Raw genomic sequence first — 25302 nt, 5'->3', positions numbered from 1 at the left:
TCTACCACTGAGCTACAAACCCAGCCCCCAGGAGTTTAAATTCTTCATTAGCATAATCTACTTGAGGGGAAGTCAGTACTTTGAAATTACAGAGAAGAACAGAGAAATAACCTGGGAGAAGATGATAAGTGGGCATAAACCTTTACTATGAATCTCAGTTTGTTTCAGCGCTCAGGCATGATGAAGAGCCGCAAGTCATGTGTTCCTTCACTTGTATTTTGCAGGGTGACCCTCCATGAAAAGGAGAATCTTATGAGTGCAGAAAACCTTGGAATTGTTTTTGGTCCAACCCTTATGAGATCCCCAGAACTAGACGCAATGGCGGCATTGAACGATATACGATACCAGAGACTGGTGGTGGAGCTGCTTATCAAAAATGAAGACATTTTATTTTAAATTTTTAATTTCAAGGGGAAAGAAATGTTTTACAGATGAAGGAATGTTTTATAGTAATTTAATTGGCTCCATTAGCTGAGTTATTTCTTGGTTAGAGGTTTGGGCAAATAACCACATTAAAATGAAGGAACTTTCTGTCGTTTCTGTAGCGCTGCTCAGCTGTCCTTGTAAAACAGTGAACACACGCTTTCCGGTTCTAGTAATCCTGGGTGTTTATCATGTTAAGAGAAACTCAAGCTATTGCATGATTACCCCCTACTTGGTAAGGAAACCCCATACCAAGAAAACAGCAGACCTGCACCCGCACCGCCTCCCCATCCTGGGTAGTCAGTGGTTGTGATCCAGCATGTTTCACAGAGTAACCTGTCGTGACTTTGCTTTTGGGGTCCATGCCTTTGGTTTCTGATGCTTGTATAAACATGCACACACAAGTGGATAAACAGCACCCCTGGCTGTCGCATTATCATAGACTATATCATATGCCAACTCGCCACAGATGGTTTATTTCCAGTTTTTCTTAGCTCTTCTCTAACATAGTACTTTCTTTCCAGCAAAAGCAAAATGTGTTTTCAGATTCGTTACTTTAATAAGTTATCCTACCAATAAAAATGTACAACACAGAGCTTCTTCTGTTAAATTATCTTTGGTTTTCAGTTGTAATTTTGTATTTTTATCTGGCATGCATTTATTAATTTATTAAAATTGGCTTTTAGAAATCAAAAATATTGATAGTTTTATTTGGGGGGGTTGCCGTGAGCGAGAGTATTTGGAAAAATGTGGCCATTTATCTAATACTAAGTACTTTCCTCTCACCCTTTTGTTTACTATTAAAAGTTTTGTGGTGAATTCCTAAAATAATAATTTAAAACTGCTTAGAATCATAACATTCATTCTTTGAATTTATTTTTCTTCTCATATTACTCTGGCAGAACTCTAGAATATTTTTTCTACTTTTTTGAGAGGGCAAGCCATAAGGTCCCTCTGGATTCATTAGAAGAAGAAAGAAGGCTAATTTAAAAAGTGACCATTTTTAATAATAATAAATTGTTCCTTTATTAAGCCACAAAGTTTTGGGATGTTTGGTTTTATACCTGTGTTAACCAAAAGTGAATGTATGGCTATCATATATACTTATTTAGTTATGAAAAATAACTTATACAAAAAATACATTAAAAATAGGAATAAAAAGCTGAGATAAACATGAAATAATTAGCATTTTAAAATATTTCCCCAATAATTATTTTTTTATACCATTATGTACCTTGGCTACAGGCACAATATACACAAAGGCCAGTGGATGTAATCCCCTCTTTTACATAGTCTTATTGGTTAATTGGTTCTTCTTCTAAGACAGAAGACTGGCTTTCAAAGATTTCTTCAAGAAAACAAAACAAACACAAATATTCAAAGGATAAAACCAGAATAAAGAAAATATTAGTAATACAGAATCAAGGAAACTTGCCATATTGTTCAAGACAGCTAATGGTTTTCCAATTCTTATTACAGGTTCTCTGTTAATTTCATTAATCAGAACTGACAAGCAGTGGACCACAAAAATTTTATATAATCAATAAGACTATGTAAAAGTGACTTTTTCTAATATTTGGTTTGTTGGGAATATCTGGGGTTGACTTGCCTTGAGACACCCCCACCACATGGAGTGAGTCCCACCTTGTTTACACGAATGCCAGGAACCCAGGATCTGGGCAGTACTGTCACTAGCCACCCATGTGGCTTTTTGCATATGACTCTCTAGAGTCTTTCCTGGTCTGGCAAATGAGCACTCATCTAGAACTAAGTTCTACTGTAAAAAGTAAGACAATATTAATAGCCAGGCATGGTGGCACCCACACCTATAATTATATATAACAATTTTTTTTAGAGGCCACTTAAAGGCACTATACATTAAGGCAGTGCTTTTGACCCATGATATACACTTGCCAGAGAAATCTGATTTAGTGAACTATCCCTGAGAGGTAAACCCACCACGCTGCACATGCTCATTGCTAAACTCTGATCTCTACCCAATCTTCTTTTTGAAGAAGAAATTCATTTGGGAAGGAATACACTTTATCAGAATATGCTCACCCTGGTTTTTTCCTAAAAGAACTGGACAAGTAGCTCAGTGGGAGAGCACATGTTTGGCATGCATAAGACCCGGGTTCCATTGCAGATGTTCTCTCTGGGAGCAGTGGCCCACACCCTTAATCCCAGCTACTCAGGAGGCTGAGTATAGGAAGATCACATATTTGCCATCAGTCTGGGCAACTTAGCAAGGCCTGTATCAAAAAATAAAAAGGGTTGGGGATGTAGCCCAGTGATATAGTGCCCCTCAGTTCAATTCCTGGTATCACCAAAAAAAAAAAAACAAAACAGTTGACTTAAGAGGGTATACTCTCTAGAACTAGAGGTATATCTGAAGGGAAGCAATACCTCTGAAGATACCAACCCTCCTAGCCCTACTTAGTAAATATTAAGCAGATGTTCAGAGAAAGTTCTGAGCCCATCTGCAGACTTGGTTATTGTTGGCCATCTCTGTGAAAAGTGTCCTTGGTTGCTTTTCTAACAGATGGTGTGTGGCTCGTCCCCTCAGGGCATGCCGGCACAAATCATAGCTCCCTAAGCCAAGAACACACTTGGATAGTTGGGTGGCCCTTCCATGAAATAAAGAAAAATTCCCAGCCACTCAGGGAGGTTTGCTCAGTAATTACCTGAAAACTTGTATACATGTCATTCTCAGGAAGTGGGAAATTCTTAAATCATGACCTTTTGGCAAGGTGCAGTGGTGCAGGACTGTAATCCCACTGACTCTGGAGACTGAAGCAGGAGGATCACAAGTTTAAGACCAGCCTAAGCAATTTAGTGAGACTCTGTCTCAAAAAGAAAATAAAGAAGCCTGGGTAGCTCAGAGGCATAAGACTCCTGAGTTCAATCCCCAGCACCCAATAATAATGCCTTTTCGTGAGGAGGCAGGTTTCTGTTTTCACCAGTCTGGAGTGGGTAAAGGTGTTACTTGTGTTCAACAGAATGAAAGATTGAACACCCCGAACACCAAGACAAGCAAACAGGAATGTGGTACCAGGGATTGAACCCAGGAGCGCTTAACCACGAGCAGCATCCCCAGCCCTTTTTATTTTTTTTTTGAGTCAGAGTCTCACAAAGTTGCTGAGGCTACCTCAAACTTGAGACCCTCCTGCCTCAGCCCTTTTTATTTTTTTTTTTGAGTCAGTAGTTGCTCTTGGGGAAGATGGAAACTTCTGCCCTTTGAGAAACAGGAACCATTTTGTAACTTGTTGGGGCATGTTAAAGGGGTTGTTCTGCTTTGCCCTCTTGTCCACCTTCACTGCCCCTTGACTCTCAATTGCCTACCCTTTTCTATGTCAGAGGGACCAAAAAACCTCTCCATGGTCACCCACTACAACACCATCTTCAATGTTAATGCCTTTATAATTTCTTTATGTAGCTTTAAAGAAAGAAATGATTGCTAAATCAAGGATTTTTCCCTTCTCCACAATTTTTTGGTTTTAATGCAAGTTATTTATACCAACTTGAAATAGTTAAAGAAATAGTTCTTCAGAAGAAATAGTTCTTCACCAAAGTGGGATTTTAAAATGTGTCTATAAGAGGAAGAATAGAGGGGCTGGGGATGTGGCTCAAGCGGTGGCGCGTTCGCCTGGCATGCGTGCGGCCCGGGTTCGATCCTCAGCACCACATACAAACAAAGATGTTGTATCTGCAGAAAACTAAAAAATAAATATTAAAATTCTCTCTCTCTCTTGACCCTGAGGTTCAGGGTTCCAATCATTAGTTTTCAGTTGCACTCCCCAAATAGTGCTGGGGATCAAATCCACAGCCTAGCATTCACTGAGCCACATCCCCAGTTTTTGTGGGGTTTTTGTTGTTGTTTTGTGGTAGGTTGAACCCAGGGCCTTGAAAATGCTAGGCCAGTAACATACAAGTGAGCTATATCTCCAGCCCCTCCCAGTCATTTTTTAACAAGATTTATTTGGCGTTTATCACCCCAAAGTTAATTAGGTATTATTGCCAAGACCACTTGAAAAACAGAAAGTTTTTTGTTTTGTTTTGTTTTGTTTTAATGTACACTGGAAACTCAGGGTACCCAAATTTCTTCTCCCGCCTGTGTATTCTAGTTATTGGAAAGTTAACTTCTTAGGGAAAGCTTTAAGAGTTTTTATAATTTAATTTACTGGAATAGGATTAAGAGACACATTTCCTTCCAGGAGCCAAGACAGCTCTATTCTTTACCTGTATCCTCACATATCACACTTCCACCTCACATTGGGGCCCCTCTGACTGGATCGGCAGGCATTGTGGAGACCAAGAAGGGAACAGCATTGTCAAAGGCCCGTCAGCCTCTCTAATTTTTAGAGATCTAGTTCATACTTGCACAGTCTTTCCAAATTAAAAATAATAACAATGATCAAATCCTACATTCATTGGCACATCTGCCCTGCTCACTCCACTGTGGCTTCCTGTGGGCCAGGATCCATGCTAGGACTTGGGACAACAGCAGCTTCAGTTCTCAAGAAGCTCGCTGGGTCCATTTAACCCCAGTCGAGCTTTAATTTTAATTTTCTCTCATTGTGCATTTTGTCCCCTCTGGGCCTCAGCACTAGACATCAACAGAAACCTCCATGACAGCCTTCCTGTGGGAAAATGTGAGCTCACCATTCTATTTGGTACTTAGAAGTTGACCTTAAACATTCCCTTGAAAGGAGATGGATATGAAAATGACTTCATCAGATTCAGTGAATGCATTTGGAAATTATCAAAAGCATAGCCACCTGGCTACCTTTTCCTCTGGGAGAGTGCATGCTCTCTGTTCTGGGACATCACTCACAGAAGAGCTCCACTCCATCCCCCTGGGGGACACATTAGTCCCTCATGTCCCCTCACCAGATGTGGTTAGTAGCCCCATTGTGTCCTGGCACCTCCTCATTCTGGCCAATTCCATGCACAGTGGATGGTCATTCTGCAACAAGCGATCGACTCTACCTCACAACTTGGAGTTTCCCTGTGGTTACCACCCCCACTGTCCGATGTGTGATCACCAATGGATGCCAAAAACCTTGGAGAGTACCAAACCCCGCATATACTATGTTGTTTTCCTACATATACATACCCACATACACTAACTTAATGCCTTTTCTACCTTGTCTAAGCAGTTATCGGGCTCGGTGGCTGTAGCTTTTACAGTTTGAGGTGTGACAGCCAAACTAGTTTCTTTTTCCTTCTTCACAATTTCACAGATAGATTTGTTCTTACCATACAGCTCAGCAACCTCAACATAAGATTATCTTTCCTGAAGCAAGAACTTTTACTTTTTCAATTAAAGGAGGCAATTTATTGCTTCCTTTTGGCATATGCAAATTGCCAGTATCATTATACTTGCACTTGGGGACCACAGTCAATCTGATAACTGAGACGTCTACTAAATGACTAGAATAGAATACCCTGGATGGATACGCTGGACAAAGAGATGATGAACATCCTGGGTTGGAGCAGAACAGCTTGACATGTCATCATACTACTGAGAAGAGTCTACAGTTTAAAACTTGAATTTTTTTTTCCTGGAATTTTCCATGTAATATTTTCACACAGCAAGTAACTGAAATTTCAGAATGAGAAATCGCAGATAAGAGGGCACTCTACTCTAATAAGAAATACATTTTTTTTTTTTTGTCTCCAGTTCCTGGCATAAAATTTCCCTGGAATTTCCTGAGTGACGGGAGCATTTTTTGTTACTCATAATGAGCTCCTTTTGATTGAGCTGGAAGTGACTTGGGGTGGGGCTCCTAGATGGCTTCAGGATGGAGCTGACTATAAGAAAAAACAAGTGATTAGAAGTTTGGAATTTTCTTCCCCACTTGTTGACCTCTGGGAAGGGAAGGAGGTCCTGGAGATTAAGTTCTACAAACACTCTTGAACAAGTAGAATTGATGAACTTCCAGGGTAGACGGACACATTGAAGTTCCATGCTGCTGCCTGCCCCCCATAACTTGCCCTATGCACATCTTCTATTTGGCTGTTCCTAAGTCATGTCCTTTATAGTAAACTGATAAACAGAAGTGTTTTCAGCAAGTCATCACATCTAAGGAGGGGGTTGTAGAAACCCTTGGTTGGTAGCCTGTCAGTCAGAAGTACAGATGGTACCCAGGGACTTGCAACCTATGTTTGAAATGGGGGAAGTCTTATGGGACTGAGTCCTTTAACTTCCAGCAGCTGACACAAACTCAGGGTAAATGACGTCAGGATGGATTTGAATTATAGAATACCCAGTTGGTGTCTGGACAGTCAGAGAACTTGTTGGTACAGAAAAAAATCCACACATTTGCTTTCAGAAGTGTTGTGAATATAAATACCCCACTGTTACATAAAAACTTACAGCAGGAGGTTATTTTGGACTAAACTCCTGCAAGAAGGCCCCCAACAGACCAGGCTAAAAATCAAAATGGAGTCTCTCAGGCTATAGTTCCCCTTCACCAAGTTGAAACTAAGCTGTTTATCTAACCTGTTTGTCTAAACCATAGTTTAGAAAAACTATGATTAAAAAATGGGAGTTCATAACCCACTTGAATCAAAGTGTGAAATATGATATATAAAGAACTATGTAATGTTTTGAACAACCAACAATAAAAAAATTAAATAAAAAAAAAAAAGAAAAACTATGATTAGAGAAATCCAGATTAGAGAAATAACAGCCAAGTTTCCCAAACAAACCAGTTTCAATTGAAATGTTAATGAAGTTCCTTCTTCCCTAATCCTTATACACACAAGGTAAGGATTGTGTAAATATAGGTAACCTGATGTTAACAAGTTATTTTCTATCATTCTTCCTATTCCCAGCCTACAAGGAAAGTGACTTTGAAATGACCAATCCACATTTTGATTTTGTTTTGCTTTCTTCAAACTTTTTCTCTATAAAACCAATTCCCTTGCTCAGTTCATTGGAGAACTATTGTGTTTTGTGAAATAAAGTGTTTGCCTGATTCTAGAATGGAAAATAAAATCAATTATTATCTCTAAATCATTGTAATTTTTTCTTTAACATCACTCACCACTTACCTAAAATAGACTGACAATATTTGTATTTTCCAGATAATAAAGAAGGAAAAAAAATCTAAACTCGTTTTTTCTCAGTTTTATTAATTAGGGAATTAGTTATAACACCAAATCCTCTAGCAAGTTTATTAATGAAGGTTGTATTAATTCTTATATTACAAACTCAAAGTTTGTTGGTTTCAACACTCTTACCTTGAAGTCATTAGGACCTCAGCAAATGCTTTAATAATTTGTAAAGTATTTATATTTCACTAGTCCTGTATATCACACACAGATCTCAACCCAGGTGATAGATTCATACATATTGGAACCAAATCAAGAGAGAACTAAACTAAAAGATTACGATTCATCACCCTATATTGCAAGGAAAATCCTGAGTTTTATTGTTCTCTCCTGAAGATATTATATTTTAATACAGTTTGCCAGTCATAATGTACTTTACAATGTAAAGTTTCCCTTATTTCTTATTCAACCAAATAGCATAAACACCAACCAGAGGGTTAAGCGCCATGTCGCTGACCTGATGTTTGGAGTTCTGGTGACTCTTGGAAGTATCAGGGGTTTTATTGTTTTCAGATATATTACAATTATATTGCAGCAGGAAGCATCAGTATGTAAGGCTAGGAATCTCAGGGTTTTTCTAGTTCTGAAGCATAACCACTTAGCCGCTCATACCACTGTGGTAAGACACAAAAAAGGCGAGAAAGTCGTGTTTTTGAGACTAAATGATGCAGTGGAAGAAATGAGCAAAAAGGGCCTCCTGGAGGTAAAAGGGCATAAAATTGGAATATTCTTAAAATATAAAAATATCTTGATTACCATTATATCAAGCTTAGACCAGTTGGTTTCCTCTGACATTTCCACAGGTACCACTTGGGCACCATCATAGGCTTGCACATGCAACAAAGTCAAGTCCTAGCCTGGTGTTTGGATGCCTCCCCACAAGCAAGGACATTTTCCCAAAACAGTTTTGTTTTGGGAAAACACTCACCTGGCATGCGCGGTGTGCTGGGTTGGATCCTCAGCACCACATACAAATAAAATAAAGATGTTGTGTCCACCAAAAACTAAAAAATAAATATTAAAAAAAAAACCCACAGTTTTGTTTTGTGCTGTTGGAGAATCAAACCAAGGACTAAGGCAGTTTTTATTCTTTTCAAAGAAAATACATAAGAATAAGGAATAACTCATTGATCTTTTAAAAATTATTACATTCAGACCATGAGAGGAAGGAGGCGAGGAGGGAATGCAAAGGGCAAATTCAAGCACTTCAGCACCAGCCTGTCCGTCCTGGGTTCTGGGATTGTGGGAAGAGGCTCTGGACCTGTCCAGGAAGAGCAGTCTGTAACCTGCAGTGTTAGGGCTCCAGGCCCTCAGGCTGTTAGTGGCCTAACCCTTCAACTAGACCCTGCTGTGACCCACTGCCAAGGTTCCTGAATTTAGCAAATTCATGGCCTGGAGAACTTGATAAAGTAGTTTTCTAGGCCCTATTTCCAAATTTCTGTATTAGGAACCCTGGCATCAGACACCCCTCACCCTCCACCCCTCCACCCCCACCCCAAATTGCATTTCTAACAAGCCCCCATGTGATTCAGACACCTGGTCCGAGGATCACACTCTGGGAAACACTGGCCCAGGGCTTCTTCATCCTGGTTGTCCATTAGGAACACCCGAGTGCCAATGAATTATTCTGGGCAGACAGGTGCTCTGGTAATGGTAATGGATCCCCTGTGCTGACTACATTCAGCTTCATTTCCTATTGGTGTTTTAAAGTTCACTGAAGGCTTGTTTTAATCAGGTATGATCAAACAGCAGACATAGAGAAGTTTCTATATAAAGACCCTAGAAATAAGAGGCAGGACACAGCACAGCATGCAGGACCATGTGGGGAGGCACCAGGGTCAGTTGTCAAGCAGAATGGGTGAGGGCAGAGCCTGACTTCACAGAAGGCAGGGAAGGTATCCCAAGTTTAGAATCAGCTAGTTGACCAATTCAGTGGGTGCTGGGCCATAGGAGTAGTCCCTACTTGTCTGATATCTGGCCCTTAGACAGGGGCAATATCGGCTTGGCATATGAAGGCTTGATGAAAGGGATTATTAGGGGTATGGGCTCTGGATTGGTAGGCTTGGGTATCAAAGGCAACTTGGAAGAGGAGTCCTTTGCTATCTCTAGGAATTAACTAGCCTTGAGAAAGGCAGTCTCTCTGGGATTGAGGCCCCAAATGCTAGAGGATCAAGAATATAGAAAATAAGAAAACATAGTCAATACAGTAGGCTCCACCAACTTTCCTTTCTAGTCACCTCTCAGGTTCTGACCTAAGTCTGTCTCTGTCCCCAATACTCTTCTTTCTTATTGAAACTGTACTCTAAATTGTACAGCTTACTTAACCTAAATTAGATGTTAAATCAGAAAAAGGAAATGAACCTTTATCAATTTTTATAAAAATCACAAGAATGAATCAGTGAACACCTACTTATTAATTAAAGCCCTTAAATTAGGAAGAGTAGGGAAGTTCCCTAGAAATTAATAAACGACATTTTTATGCAACAGGCACTAAACTCAAGGACCTTACTACCTCAACAGGTGGTTCATGTTAGAAATAACTTCAGGGGCTGGGGATGTGGCTCAAGCGGTAGCGCGCTCGCCTGGCATGCGGGCGGCCCGGGTTCGATCCTCAGCACCACATACAAACAAAGATGTTGTGTCCACCGAGAATTAAAAAAATACATAAATAACTATTTAAAAAAAAGAAAAATAAATAACTTCAGGGAGAATTGTGTATTTCCTGGACTGCATTTGGTGAGCCTACTGTTCCACAAATGTGACAGATGTGGATTATTCTGAGAACTATCATGTCTGAGCTCAGGAACCTAACACCCCAAAACTAGCACTTTGACATGCCCTAGAAACTGCCTCAGAGTCAAGGTCCCTCTAACCTTGCCTTGTTTCTACCCCAAACCCAAGAAGAGGCTCCCTCTGAAATTGCATCACCTGCCTTAAGACCTCAACATCAATGAGAACACGGTAGCCTTCCATTGCACCCTAAAATCTCACTCTCTATCACAGAAAAGATGACAGAATTGACCACAGTTGGACTGATTGTCATGGGACAATATCTTCATCTTGGGTTCATTCCAATTCTTAAAAAAATCATTCATGACCCAGGTGTGGTGGTGCACACCTGAAATCCCAGAGACTCAAAAGGAGGGTCACCAGTTTGAAGTCAGCCTGGTCAACTTCGTAAGATCCTGTCTCAAAATTAAAAAAAAAAAAAATGGCTGTGGATGTAGCTCAGTGGTATAGCACCCCTGAATTCAAACCCCAGTACCACGGGGTGGGGTAGGGCAAAAAATCATTCACAAGTTGTCCTCAGCTTAGTCATTCTCTCTAATAATCATTTACTGTCCCTAAAATTGCCTACAGCACTTCCCCCATTTCCTCTTACCCTGTGACATGGGTATTTAAGCTTCAACCATCTGGCCTTGAATTTCATGTTGTATGTGAACCCCATGTTTGTACACATTAGTAAATTCACAATGGCTCTTCTCCTATTGATGTGTTTACAGTGGTTCACTTCAGGGAACCTTGGAGGAGGAGAGGGGAAGCTTTCCCTGCATGGACACCCTGTATCAGCCCAGCACAGCCATAAGACTGAGAATGCAGACCACTGTGTCAACATGGCTTCATTGTTTATTCCAGGAGATCTTTGCCCAAGGAAGATTATAGCCCAATATTTCACTTTTACTTCAGGAATTTCCTGCTGATGAGTTTGCCTGAGATAGCAGATGCTGGGGGGCCAGAGCTTGCTAACCAAGAACAGCTTACCTGCCAAAACCTTCAATATCCTGCTATGTTCACCAGTCTTGAATTACTGTAGTCCTTGCCTTGAAAGGCACATCTTCACCCACTTGAGCCCAGACCCCCTGAAACCCTACAAGATTCTCCCTGATGTCCCCATACTGAGGCATAGCTTAGACACGGTGGCACTCCCTTATTGCCTTGAGTTCTCGTTAATTTAGTATTGTTCTATTATATGACCTGGTATCTTACTGGGGAACTCAACATTATTTCAAGAGCAAAGGGGCTTATAATCAAATAAACTTGGAAAATGCTAAATACAGATTCCACTGTTATGAAAACTATAATCACGTTAGTGTAATAAGACTTCAGGAAAGTTCTGCATTTAAAAGATAGGAGATTAAACACACTGGCACCTTGTGCAGGAGAATCCTTCTGCAAACTTACTAACTTCTCTAAGAACATTTTTTACCCTTAACACCAGTTTTTAAAACATGGATTTAGGTCAACTCTTCTATAATTCATGACAAATTAAGGGCCCTGACCAACTTGCAGTTAATGCGAGTGAGAAGGCTCCAGGTTCTCCACATTGGAGGTACCCTTATTCAACAAAAGCCTCTGTGCTAGGCTGGCACCCTGGCTCCCCTAGGTAGGAAAGATTCAATTTTTTTTTTTTTTTTTTTTTTTTGCTTTACTGGTAATGGGACCCAGGGTTTCACACATGCTAGGCAAGTGCTCTACTCCTGAGCTGCATCCTCAGCTCTTTTTATTTTATTTTGAGATAGGATCTCACTAAGTTACCCAGCTGGTCTTGAGCTTGCAATCCTTCTACCTCAGTCTCTTAAGTAGGAGTTTCCACATTCTTAATAATGAGAATTCACTGGAGTTCACCCTTCTGACTGCAGATGGCAATCACAGAAGGCCACCATCCACTGTGTCTGAGCAGAAGAGCCAGGAGGTTTTCTCCCTCTGGACTCCCAAAGCCCCTTGAGCAGCCTGACCACTGCCTGCCATAGGTTCTGTGCAGAAGGAGCGCTCAGGGATGCCTACTCCTGATGGGGATGCTGGGAGATTGGAGGAAACCTCCTTCCAGAACTTTCCTGGCTGTCCCATTCAGGGCACTCTGGAAAACCCCTGGTTTTGCCTCAGCTGAGAGAAGAAATCAATAAGATATCAGAGCTTTCTAGGATTCAATGTCCTGCCCGTGAAATAAGTGTGTAAGCAAAGAGGTTTATTGGCCTCACCAAATCAAGGTTACTCAAAATACCAATGAGCATTTTGCAAGTGCGATCCTTGATATGTTCTCATTAAGGGTCACTGTTAACTAGCATAAAATGCAGGTTTTTCAATATCAATTCTGATACTAAGTGATAATTTCTCATGTGTGATATTATAACATTGTCTTTAGTTCCAATAAAATAATTTGAACAGAGGATGGTATACATTAAGATGGAAATTTCCATCATCCTTTCATCTAGAGATAGCTTACTTAATTATATCTATGTGTTTCAGTTACATAGATACATAAATGTATGTAATGCAAAAGGTAAAAACGTGTAAATATATGCTATGCATTTAGACTTATATATATTTCTCTGATTGTATATGTACCCTTGATATAAAAAACAGATTCATTTTTCAATAACGAAGAATAATTAATCACCATTAATATTAATTATAGTGATTAAAGGGAAACATCTGTTAAGACAGGCTGGAATCCAGAGCTCTGGCTGGGTGTAGTGAGATAAAGCAGAGCTGCCAACGGGAGGAAGTTTAATAAACCACTTGGAAAGAAGGGAATGTGGGAAGGAAGAAGCAAAGGAGGAAAGCAGAAGGAAGGAAGGAGAAAAGACAGGCATGATCTAAGACACTCAGGCAAGGCCCTGCAACCTGGGTTTCTGGAGACACTCCCCACCCCCACCCCCACATGCTGTCTCATCTTTCTGGCTCTCTGCTGCTTTCTCAGATTTCATAGCAATCCATCTGCAGAGGAAGACAGAGTTTTTTATTTTTTTATTTTTTTAATTATGCTGCAAAACCCATGCTGTTTCAGGTCTACTGAACTGAACATGGGCAATGGCAAAAATTTTCCCCACCTCCACCCCATGAACTGCTCACTGTTCTTTCCTCTTGTTCCAGCTTTATAAAGGGGAGAAGCGAGGGTTGGTGTAAGGTCATTCTGAAGGAGAGTTGAGAATTTCTCATAAGGAATAAATGCCCAGTGACCCTGCATCTTCCCAAAGCGGAGTATCCAGGAGCCTTAGTGGCAGCCCAGCAGAAAATGGCCCAGCTCAGCTTTAACCTAGAGGCAGAGAAATTTGCAGTCTGCTGGAAAGAGCTTCCCCTCCCTGCCAAAGACCTGCTCAAATGCAAGAAAGGGCGGTAAAGAACAATCCCTGTGATCTCTCAGCAACACCCACGGCTCTTTTCTTCCTGGTATGTTCTTTGCACTGAAAGCTTGTCCCAATCAAAGAGAATCCAAAGGGCACACGTGCTAAGTTAGTTCTTGGAGTGCCCAAGGCATTCTATGATGTTGTGGGGAAAGGTTTCAGGCTTGCCGATTATAAATACTGCATTGCAGGAGGGATGAGGAAGATACTGACCAGCCAGGAACTGGGGCCCCTGAAACACCAAAATTAAGGCTTACTTTTACACCCACAACCCTGCAAAGCTTTCCTGTGGTCAGCAGGGGAGGGCAGCAGCAGGGATGATAGGCCACTCCCATGGGTAAGAGAGGCTTAGGAAGCTGAGCAGAAAGGGGCAGGTGGCCTTGTCCTGTGCTAACCTTTCCAAAATGCTATTTGAAAATGGTACTGAGAGTGTACATTGGAAGAAAGCACTTGTTCTGAAAGATTCAAGGGGTGGATGACCCCTTCAAAGGGGTCATGATGTCGGTTCAAGGGAATCATACATTAAGGATCTAATCAGTACTGGGGTTTTTAATTGAAAGCAGGACTCACTGTTCTGGGATTACCAAGGGTTTGGTTTTCTGGCCATCAGCACATGACCATTTTGAATCCAATTCACTTATCCCAGTACCCTGGAACTCCAGAAGGCTTTAGGTATATTGCATTTCCATAGGACAACAACTTTCCTGAGTCTCAGTGACTTTCAGGAGGAGCTAAACCCTGCCTCAGGTTAGATGGATCTCCAGGAATGTCCCTAAGAGACTAGAGCCATTTGCCAGCCCCAGCCCTTGAGGCCACCCTATCACAATAGGTGCTGTCATCCATGTGCTGCTGGGAGGGGCTGAAGAACAGAGGCTTACCAACGGGTGGGTGACCTGGCAGGGATGTGGTTGGTTGCAATGGAATCGGGTTGCCATGGGGATGAGAGGTTTTCAGCTCAAGCTGTTTGAGAAGCAAAATTTCCATTGTGTATATGTAAACATACTGTAGCATCTTTGGTTTTTAAATTCTTTTTCAAGTAGCATCCAGGGTGGGTTCATACATTAAAGAATGCATGTGTCTGTGTGTATGTGTGTGTATACATATATGAAATTCCCCAGGGCACAGCTCCGTGGAGGGTGGCTGGTTTCAGCACTTGTTTGGGTGCTGAAACCAAAAATATAGAAAGGAGGGGGCAGGGCTACTTTTCCAGAAGCCCCTGAGTCCATCCAGTCTGTCAGGCATCTCTGCGATATTGCCAGGGGCCAGCCAAGGACTAGGATGAGCACTAGAGATAGGTCCAGGACACCAGGCAGGCCCAGGACAGTGACACAATAATCTCTTCTCCCCCTTCAACTTTTTTTTTTTTTTTTTTTGAACCCAGGGGCACTTAACCAGTGAGCCACATCCCCAGCCCTGGCTTCAACTTTTGACAAACTTTACTCACAAACCAAAGTTCCTTCATTTTTCCTTATCCCCTCACCCTACTATGGATCAGAATCTGCTTATCAGAGAAAACATTTGGCTTTTGGTTTGGGGGATTGGCTTATTTCACTTAGCATTCTCGTAGTTCCATCCATTTACCTGCAAATGCCATAATTTCATTCTTCTTTAAGGCCGAGGAATACTCCATTATGTATATGTACCACATTTTCTTTATCCATTTATCAGTTGAAGGGCATCTAGGTTCATTCCATAGTTTAGCTATTGTAAATTGAGCTGCTTCTGTTTAACTTTTTGAGGAGCTGCCAAACTATTTTCCAAGCAAGCGTCTGTGCACTTTTGATTAATATGTTTCCTAGGACAGATGAGAATTGTTCTCTAATGGAATTTGGCATTAAGCATAATTTTATATATATATATATATATATATATATATATATATATATATATATATATTTAATTCTCTCATTCATACAATTTTCTCTGAGGGTTTCTGCGTGTCTTCTTGGTTCAATTTTCTTCTATTGAATTGTTTACATATAACATATCTGGGGATATCACTAAATTGAATGATAATCTATTGATTCATTGACCTAGACTGGCAATAATTTGGGCAGGGCAAATTCTCCTGGTTTTCCAAACCCTTAAGCCACCTGGCGAATCCAGCAACACTTGAATTCCACTACCCATTCATGGGGACCTTCATCACCCTCTTTCACCCCACAACCCGTCTCCACCCAGTGTACCCTCAGGATCTGCAGAAGCTCAGCCAGGCCCCCACAATTCCCTGAGCTCCTTCTCAAGACTGCATGGTACTGCGGTCTCTATTGCCTGCTCCTGCATTTTTCTTGATTTTCATGTTTTTGTCTTGAAGAGAGCATATTCCTACTCTCACCTTACCCCCACACACCAGGGGTTTGGGCTAAGACTAAGCTCCTGGAACTTGGTAAATAAGAGCACACTGACAGATGACTGGCCATAGATTTGGATGAAACTGTTTGAGATCCTGAAATAAAGACAGCCTAAGAGGAAGAAGAAGCTGTTCTAGATGTTTCAGACTTGGAGACTGCAGGATCCTTCTGCTACATTTTGCTTCTTTTCCTAGTATTTTTATTGTGAATATAGCATATATTTTTAAAAAAATACTTGGGGGCTGGGAATGTAGTTCATTAATAGATACTCATATATGTATATAACTCTGAGCAGAGAGACAGAGAGAGAGAAATATATGTAATGATACACACACACACATATATATATTTTTTTCAGTTGTAGTTGGACATAATATATTTATTTTATTTATTTTTTTTATGTGGTGCTGAGGCTCGAACCCAGCACCTCACATGTGCTAGGCGAGCACTCTACTGCTGAGCCACCATCCCAGCCCTGTAATAATAAACTTAATGAATAATTAGAAAGATTAAGCAGCAGAGTATCGCCCAGCTCTCCAGGACTCCCCATCTACTCTGGGAAACTCTGGCCAATTCTAACTCCTTCCCCTTCCCCCTTAGAGTAGCCCTGTTCCAAATTTCATAATTAAAAATAAAACTTTCCCATATTTTACCACTCTTGTACGCAACCCTAAATTATGATTCCAGTTTACGTGTTTCTGATCTTCACAGAAATGAAATAATGTTATATGTATTCTATTTGGGTTTGCTTTGCTTACTTGACTTTGTGGGTTACATTCATGTTGTTGCACTTATTGTAATTACTTTGTCTTTACAGATGGATAGTGTTTCATTGTACAGATATGTAAAATTCATTTAGGACATATATGCTATAAATGCTGATTGTCATTGGGTTGTTTCCAATTTGGGGCTATTAAAAAAAAAACACTCTGATGTTCACCTTTGCACGTCTCTGGGAGCAGAGTGCATGCGTAGGAGTGGGATTGTTAGATCCCACTGTGTATCTTCACCTCTACCAGTGAATGCATATCAGCCTGTTTTCCTAAACAGTTATGTCATTCTCACCCCTGCCCTGGTGAGAAGGTGCCTGCTGCTCCCCTGCTCTCCAACACTTGCAAAACACTCTGCAAATCCATATAGGCTGGGGGCTGTTTATTCACTCTACCAGAGCTAAAAATGTTCAACAGCCATTCCTTGACCTTGGCAGCCTCCCAATCCAGGGGCTGTTAGAGATCCTTCTACAGGAACTCCAGCCCCAGTTTCAGGGTGGCCAGGCAAGGAGGACCCAAGGGCACGTTGCTGTCACCCTGAAACTGTGAACTCCAGCTACAGACCTGGCCAGGAGGTCATAAAATGTACATCAAAGACTCAGGATACCACTGGCTGTGGGTTTACAGGGAGCCCAGGTGTCCCCTGCAAACTGCTCTCTGCTCCCTGCTGAGATGCACAACTATACCACTCTGGGCTTGGCAGCTTCAGCATGACCAGGGCTGAAGGGTCAGCATCACTTGGTTCCTGCCAGATGGAACTCTCCCTTATGCTCAGTACCTGGGGCTGCCTCGGGAATAGAGCAGAGATGCTACACAAGACAAACTGCTATACCAGAATCAAGTGTGTAAGCAAATAAAAAGTTCATCAATGCCTTTTCTTGGAAAAAAATCATGTACCTCCTTATTATAACTTCAAGCCATAGCAGTAAGTGCAAAGAACACAAAATCACTTCAAATTCCACCACCTAGAAACGACTATCATCAACATTGACAATATCTTTCCACATCTCTCTCAGGGCAAATATATGGGTGGAAGGATAGACAGAGGGATAGGTGGGTGGATGAGTGGACACAGGTTATAAATACAGCCCTAGAAAAAACCTACTGTACATGTCACTTTAAAATAAAAATGTAGGGCTGGGGATGTGGCTCAAGCGGTAGCACACTCGCCTGGCATGCATGTGGCCCAGGTTTGATCCTCAGCACCACATAAAAACAAAGATGTTGTGTCCACCAAAAACTAAAAAATAAATATTAAAAAAAATTCTCTCTCTCTCTCTCTCTCAAAAAATAAAATAAAAAAATAAAAAATAAAAATGTATTTCTCTCTTTAAAATCTAATATTTGTTGCCTTTTCCCTCTAATTACAAGAATGAGACATTCTAAATGCAGAAACCTGGAGATCAAAGAACACAAAGACAAAAATAATCATTTATATTCTACCACCAGAAGATAACTATTAACATATCTGCATACATGTATATATACATATGATATAGGATAAATTATGTTCTCTCAAAATTCATATGTTGAAGCCCTAGCATCCAATATGACTATATTTGGAGACAGGATCTTCAATGAGGTAGTCAAGGTTTAATGAGGTTATAAACGCTCTTATCCAATAGGATTGATGCCCTTATAAGAGGAAGAGATACCACAGCTTGCTCTCTCCCCTTGTGCAAGAGGAAAGGCCATGTGAGGACAAAGTGAGAAGATGACCATCTGCAAGCCAGGAAGAGAGTCCTCAATAGAAACCAACTCTTTTGGCACATTGATCTTGGACTTTAGAATGGGAGAATATAAATATCTATCATTTCAGTCACCATCCTGTAACTATTTTGTAATGGTAGCACAAGCAGACTAACACAACATAATGTCTTCATCAACATAGCATAGCAACACAACTGTCATCCAGCCCCCATATCACTCTTTAGGTTTTCAGAGTGTCCAGTGGCCAAGGACTCCCAGGCAAAGCCAGCTCCAGATCCTGGGCTGGCCTATGCAAAATTGCAATAGCAGTTCCACAGGCTCAGTAATTACCAAATTCTCCTTGCACCCTGTCAGGGCTCAGTAATCACCAAATTTCCTGCTGCCCAGTTGGAGCCAAAAGGAACCAGAGGACCAGCCCTCACTTGATAAGTGGTAAGTGGTAGCATTTTGTTTCTCAGATTGGCCACAAACTAAGATATGCACGTGATGCAAAATAGCCCAAGCAGACCATTAATATAGACAAGCAGTATATAAATCTGCATCTTCAGAAAAGATCAAAGGCAACAATTTCTGATAGTAACTAACACTATAGCTACAAGTTTCTCATCATGGCAATAAACTACACCAACAGTTCTCTGGCTGGGTCTCCAGGATGAAGACAGCAGCTCAGTACACACTCACAGGTCACAGCTATTCAAGGCTGACAAGGCAACATGTGAGGATTCTCACCAGGCCCTGGCCCCAGTCTGCATGGACCTGCCCTCCTTCTCAGATAGGAGTCATACAGCCCTTACTCCTTGGATGCACAGTCAGCCTTTCATATCTACAGGTTCTACCTGCAGATTCTTCTATGGATTGGAAGTATTCAGGGGAGGAAATTCCAGAAGTTTCCAAAAAGCAAAATTTGAATTTGCCACTCATCAAGCATTACGTTGAGGCCATGTGAATGAGGTGTTGTATGGGGACAGTGAGCTGCGGCCTCCCGGCATCTCACAGGTTGTCTCTCTCCAGCACCTGCTGGAGCATGGTTCCCCTGGAGCCCTGTTTGTGTACTGTGTAGTTAGGCCTATGGTGGCTGCACCTGTAATGAACACATATGAACTTTTTTCCTTTGGCATTATTTCCTAAACATTACAGTATAATGATTATTTTCATAGCATATGCGTTCTATTAGGTATCATAAGGAAACTAGAGAAGATTTAAAGAATACAGAAGCATGTGCAAAGTTATATACAAATACTATGTCATTTTATGTAATGGACTTGAGTATCCACAGATTTTGGTATGTGGGGGTGGGTCCTGGAACCAGTCCCCCACAGACACTAAGGGTCTTAATGGTGCTTAGTGGTAGTGAGAAGGGTGACTGAGGATGGATACTTTCAATCCTGATCTAACCTGAGTAGAACACAGGAAAAGGGAGGTATGGAGTTCCTGAAGGGAAGTTCTTCAGGACACTGGGAAAGGCTCTTTGGAGCCTGGCTGAGACACATACGCTTAAAGGATGGTCACCAGCTGGCATTCAAAAGCTCAACTCCCTGGGCATCTCTCAGAGAACAGTCCCATGTCTCAGAGAATCTTTGTCCCTGGCCAGGTGGGACAGCCTCTTGTGTGTTAACTAAAAAGCACAAATGAGCCAAAAGTTGAGGCCAAGTACCTCACCTCCACAGCTAAAAGACCTTGAGTCAAATTTTAAAACAAGCCAAGTGTGATATGTTTACCTACAATCTTAACAACTCCAAAGGCTGAAGTAGGAGGATTCAAGTTTGAGGTTAACCTGGGCAACTTAGCTGAGACCCTGTTTCAATATAAAAAATAAAAAGAGCTGGGAATGTAGTTCAGAGGTATAGCCCTCCTAGGCTCAAGCCCCAGTACTGCAAAATAGTAACAATAATGATATTTTTGAAAAACATTTAGGAAATAGACACGATAAATTAAAATCTGCTTAGTGTTGGGAGCATATATCAGTGGTACAGCCCCTGCTTAGCACCATAAGGCCCTGGGTTCCATAGGCAGCACTAAAAAAAAGAAAGGATAAAAAAATTGCTAAGTCTGCCCAAGACTCAGCTCAACGATTTATTTCTCTCCCCTTTGGGTGAGCTGGCCTCTGTGTTTATACCACTTTCTCGAGCACCAACCCAGAGCCTAGGAGGAGACCAAGCATGTTGTCTAGACCCAGGCTTTGGTGAAAGGCCTTTAAAAAGCTTTGGAAAGCTGGAGTTTGAACTGTGCACCTTCTTCCTCATGCTGCAGAGAGGCAAGGCTGTGTCTAGGTAATGACAAGGCCTTGTTCATTATCCCCAGGCTCTAAGCCCTTACTCCTTCTTTCCTGGTGCCCCTTCTTACCCAAGCCCTTATACGACCCCTACCTACACCCAGGGCACCCACCATTGCATGTCCTTACCATTCCCCGCATGGGCATCAAAATATCTCCAACTTCCATCCTTAGAACCGCCTCACAAGCCATCCCTCAGTAACCTAATGGCTAACTCTATGTGAAGGGCTGGAGCTGTTTATGTATTACCATCCCCAGGCAGTAGGATTGCATTTCAACAGAGTCCTAGAAAGCCATGCTATACTCTAAAAACATGGCTCCCACCGGGAGTTGTATGTCCCAAGCCTGGTTGTAGGGACCCTGCTCAGGGCAAGCAGGCCACAGGGGCCCCTGACATATAAGGGGCTACTTACTCCCTCTATGCCTGAGTTCCATGGAGCTGGGTGAGGGGGACCAAGGAGAAAGGGTGCTCTGCACTCCTGCTCTGGGCCCCTTATGTGGGGGCGCACAGCAAGCTAGCTCTGCTCCTCCCAGCCGCAGCACCAGCTGGTGAGCGCTCCAGATCTTTCTCTAGCCCCCATGCCACCTCCTCCTCTCACCTAAAATGGGAGGAGAGGGGGAGGAAATGCTGCCTTTTCCTCCTGGGCTGAATTTATCCCAACTGCATGCAGACCGGCTGCGGAAGCCAGGGAGAAGATAAACAAAGAATCTTGTTAGAATTTTTCAAAAATCTCCTGGTGTTTCTCAGCCCACAGTTTTCTTTCTACCTTGCTGGGGGAGGAACTCTGCCTGACTCCTGCAGCTCCGAACTGCATCTGAGGGGCAGCCTCCTGCTCCCCGGCAGCTTTAGACCTGGCTTAGATTTGTGTCACATGTTGGGAATGAGAGCTTTGACAGGTGCTTGGCATTTTCTAACAGTTCTCACCTTTGTTACGCCCACTAGTTGGCTACTGCTGTCAGCCACCAGCTCCCCGCCTCCTTCCCAGAGCAATGGTACACTGATTTTGCCTCATTCTGGCTCACTCCTAATGGAGATGGCAACAGCCAGGGGGAGAAAGGAATGAAGGGCACAGATGTCCACCAAGTAGAACTATCAAGCTTGGAACCAAGACATAGGATGTAGGGGCAGGAAGGGAAAGCTCAGTGGGCCTTGTTAAGTCTTCATTGGGGACCAAAGTGCTGTCTGATGTTTCCTTCTGGAAAGTGGTTGAAGCAGCACCAGGACTCAGGCTGAATGGGTGTTTACCTCCCTTACTCTGGGGCACAGGCAAGTGGATGGGCTTAGCCACTCAGGGACCCTGGACTTAAGTGAGGAGTCACAGTCTTGGCAGGGCTAGAGGTAGGAACCACTGCAGCAGAAGGGGTGCAGGTGGGGCCCTGTGTCTGCAGCAGTATCACTGTCCAAGGGCCGTGAAGTCCAGAGGTCCACCGCAGGCACTATGGAATCCTCACAAGACTGGGTTTCTGGTGTGCTTTGGCATGGGCCTGGCCGTATCAGAACCTGCAGGCTCTGTTTTCCCAAGCTTGCCCTCCAGCCCTCCCTATGACTCTGAGCCCTGTCCAGCCACTCAACATGCTCCTTTCCTGCTTCAATCAGCCCAACTTGGTTGCTGCTGCTTACAACTGAAACCTCCAACAAATTTCCCAGGCCTCTGGGCTCTGCTTCCAGAGACTTCTACCCTGCTTTCTACATGCTTTCTGCCAGCACAAGGCCAGAGTAGGCTGACTGTACCCAGACTAACTGAGCACGTCACCCGTCAAATTAAAGGGATACAACACACGAGGCCCTGGCCTTGATCCCAACACTATAATATATATATGTGTGTGTGTGTGTGTGTGTGTGTGTGTGTGTGTGTAAATCATCCAAATTTTGCATGGGTCCTACCACCCTACCTCTATCAGTGGGTTTCCCCTACCAACCAAGTGAGAAGATCCAGGACTGGCATGTCACATAGGCAGTTGAAGACATCTGATACATCAAGGCCACCAATCATTAAAGCATGATGCCTGAGAAGCCCAGCACAGTCTCCTGTTTGGTTTCTGATCAGTTTGGTTCAAGCCCAAGTGTTCTAGTTGGAGGTTATTTCTAAACGGGGCTTTCATTACTAAAAGTAAAGTCTCCCGAGCCTGAACTGCCTCTTCCCACCTTCCCACCTTACCAGGAAATGGACACTTACAAAGCCAGTTACAGCCCCACTGCCTCTTACCATCCACATCAGGATGATGGATAATCACCACAATCCCTTGTAATAACAAGTCAAAAACCAGGCAAGTATTTCCTTTTGCATTTGCCCTTTTGTGTTGGCATTTTTCTCTCTGTCCAGCCTTTAAATGCCTGCCTGGCAATGTTAATTATTTAAACTGATGTGGGTAGGCCAGAACATTCCTCTGTGCCATGAAATTACTGTTTGCTTCTGCTGTCAAGGGTCAGAACATAAGACTCCTCAGAGAGCAGTCACATAACAAGAAGAAAGTGTTTTGTTATTTATTTATTTATCTATTTATTTTTGTATTTTTTTTACTCCATAGATCTGTGGGAGGGAGCTGAGGCGGGACCATAAGGTTCAATTGGAATTTAAACCTGAGTGACTTATTTTGAATATCTCTGGCCTCAGAATGGAACAGTGCTGCTCCTAGATGAGAAGTCTTGATTTCTAATCCTCTAAGTCCCTGTAATTCATCCACCAAGGGGGGCTCTGAAGTCAGCAGAACATGAGGGACCTGAGAACACACAGCCCCCTGTGGTCTCCAGAATCCACCTTCCTGATGACATCCAGATGTGTCATCTTTCCACAGGTCTGATTAGCTGTAGAACGTGGTATTTCCATGTTCCCAGGATGCATCTGAGTTAACTCTGCTGCTAATTGGGTTTGTATCTGGCAGTGGTGACATCAAAAAAAGGTTTTGTAGTCAATTATGTTCTCCTGGAACACACAGGAAGGGGTTGTCCTGTCAATGCTGAGGCAATCTCTACCTTAATGAGCTGCCCCAGACAAAGGCACAAAAGGACATTATAATCCCTGAGTACCTGTCTTTAGTGGCTTCTGTTGAACAAGACGTTGAGCTTGATCCGGGCACCCCTGAGCTGGCTTTCCTATGCTCTCAGATGGCCTGCTTCCCAGGGAGCACATCTGAATGTGATCAGGTGCGTTAGAGCCGCTTTAAAAAAATCATCCCCAAGGAAATGAAATGCACAAATGCTATTCCCACAGTCTAATGACCCAGCACTTGGTTTAACTGCACCGAAGCCAGGAAATGGCCACTTACAAAGCCAGTTACAGCCCCACTGCCTCCATAACCCAGCCACATGGCACACACCTGGAGGAAGAGAAATGGAATGCTTCCTGCGAGGTTTTTTATTCTGGTCCAGAACAAATTATTCTTCAAATGTCTTAACATCCTGAGGGTGGGCGGAAGTGATACTTGGTTCTGTCTTGTGGAAAAGATGGTGTGTTCATAGAAGAATCATCTAGCTAGCTGGGTGACTGGGGGTGGGCTACTGGCGGTCACTTAGGAGAAACAGAGAAGGCTGGGTTCTTTTTCCTCTCCTTTTTGCTTTGAGCCTTGATGGGTCAATTTTTGCCACTTTTTTAGAATAATGGGGTTTTCCCAACCTCTGCCCCAAGGACCTGGAGGTATTTCCTGCACACAGAGAAAATGGGAAGGCAGGGAGAGTTCCATTATTCATCACTCAACAACAGTCAAGCCACCAGGACCTGGGAGTGGCCTGGGAGGAAGTGGGCTCTCTCTGGGGCAGGGACCTCTAGGCAATGGGGAGCCACAGTGGGAGTAACCATCCGAGGAGGTGGCTTTAATCACAGAAAGCATTGGGAGAAAGCCGGGTTGCGGTCAGTCCATGGTGAGGACGGATTCCATCCAGGGCAAGCACCACCCAGTATGTGTCATGCCAGCCCAGCGCCTGGGCCTGAGGTCAGCCAATGCTGTTTGCCTTCAGGATCCCATGACCTCCCTGTAAACGGGATACACTGTGGTCTGGCCACTCCCGCCATGGGAACTGGAACTGCACATTTCCTGCCTTTCATCTTTGGCAGTGTTGGGGACGAAAATGTCAAAACAAGCAAAACCACGGCCCCACCACTGGGGCAAGGGGCAGGGCTGTGGCTCCGGGGGTACAGAGAGAGCTCCAAGAGGCTGTGCAAAGCAGATGGTAGAGAAGGATGACAGGGAAGAGCCAGGGCTGTGTGGTGCCCTGCACTATCCACTGGCACCAGACCAGAGGAATTCTGTAGGCTGGGGACAAGGAGGTAGCCGGAGAAGGTGCACAGTTTGTGTAGGGACATTAGCTGTGATTTTCAAAGCCAGATTGCTAATTCTGGTTATTTCCTGGCTGATGCTGGGAAAGCTTCACAGGGAAATTTCATCACAGCTAGAGTGCAAAGCCCACCCTTGATCTTCTGCCAGCATGGATTTTCAGAGATGAGTCTGGCTTTGAAAAGGCAAATTCAGAGAGCATAAATGCAGAGCATGACCACAACAAGCAGAACATTTGGGTAATGATATTGCTTTTTTTT

The 25302-nt window shown here is 42.8% G+C and overlaps 1 protein-coding gene across 3 annotated transcripts in view; it reads left to right on the top strand.

Annotated features, from left to right (window-relative positions):
* Chn1 (chimerin 1) overlaps positions 1-1036 on the top strand; it is a 176183-nt gene extending 175147 nt beyond the window's left edge. For all 3 annotated transcript variants that reach the window (XM_046447530.2, XM_058580211.1, XM_046447532.1), the window contains one exon: positions 225-1036. In XM_046447530.2, coding sequence (XP_046303486.1) covers positions 225-396 — 172 coding nt within the window. In that variant the 3' untranslated portion in view covers positions 397-1036. The remainder of the gene's footprint in view (positions 1-224) is intronic.
* Positions 1037-25302: the final 24266 nt, after the last annotated feature.

This window comes from Marmota monax, unplaced genomic scaffold, assembly GCF_021218885.2.
Source record: "Marmota monax isolate L192 unplaced genomic scaffold, Marmota_monax_Labrador192_F-V1.1 WCK01_AAM20220418_F8-fsc00007, whole genome shotgun sequence".
NCBI classification, from domain to species: domain Eukaryota; kingdom Metazoa; phylum Chordata; class Mammalia; order Rodentia; family Sciuridae; genus Marmota; species Marmota monax.
This window is presented reverse-complemented; position numbering and strand designations above follow the sequence as displayed.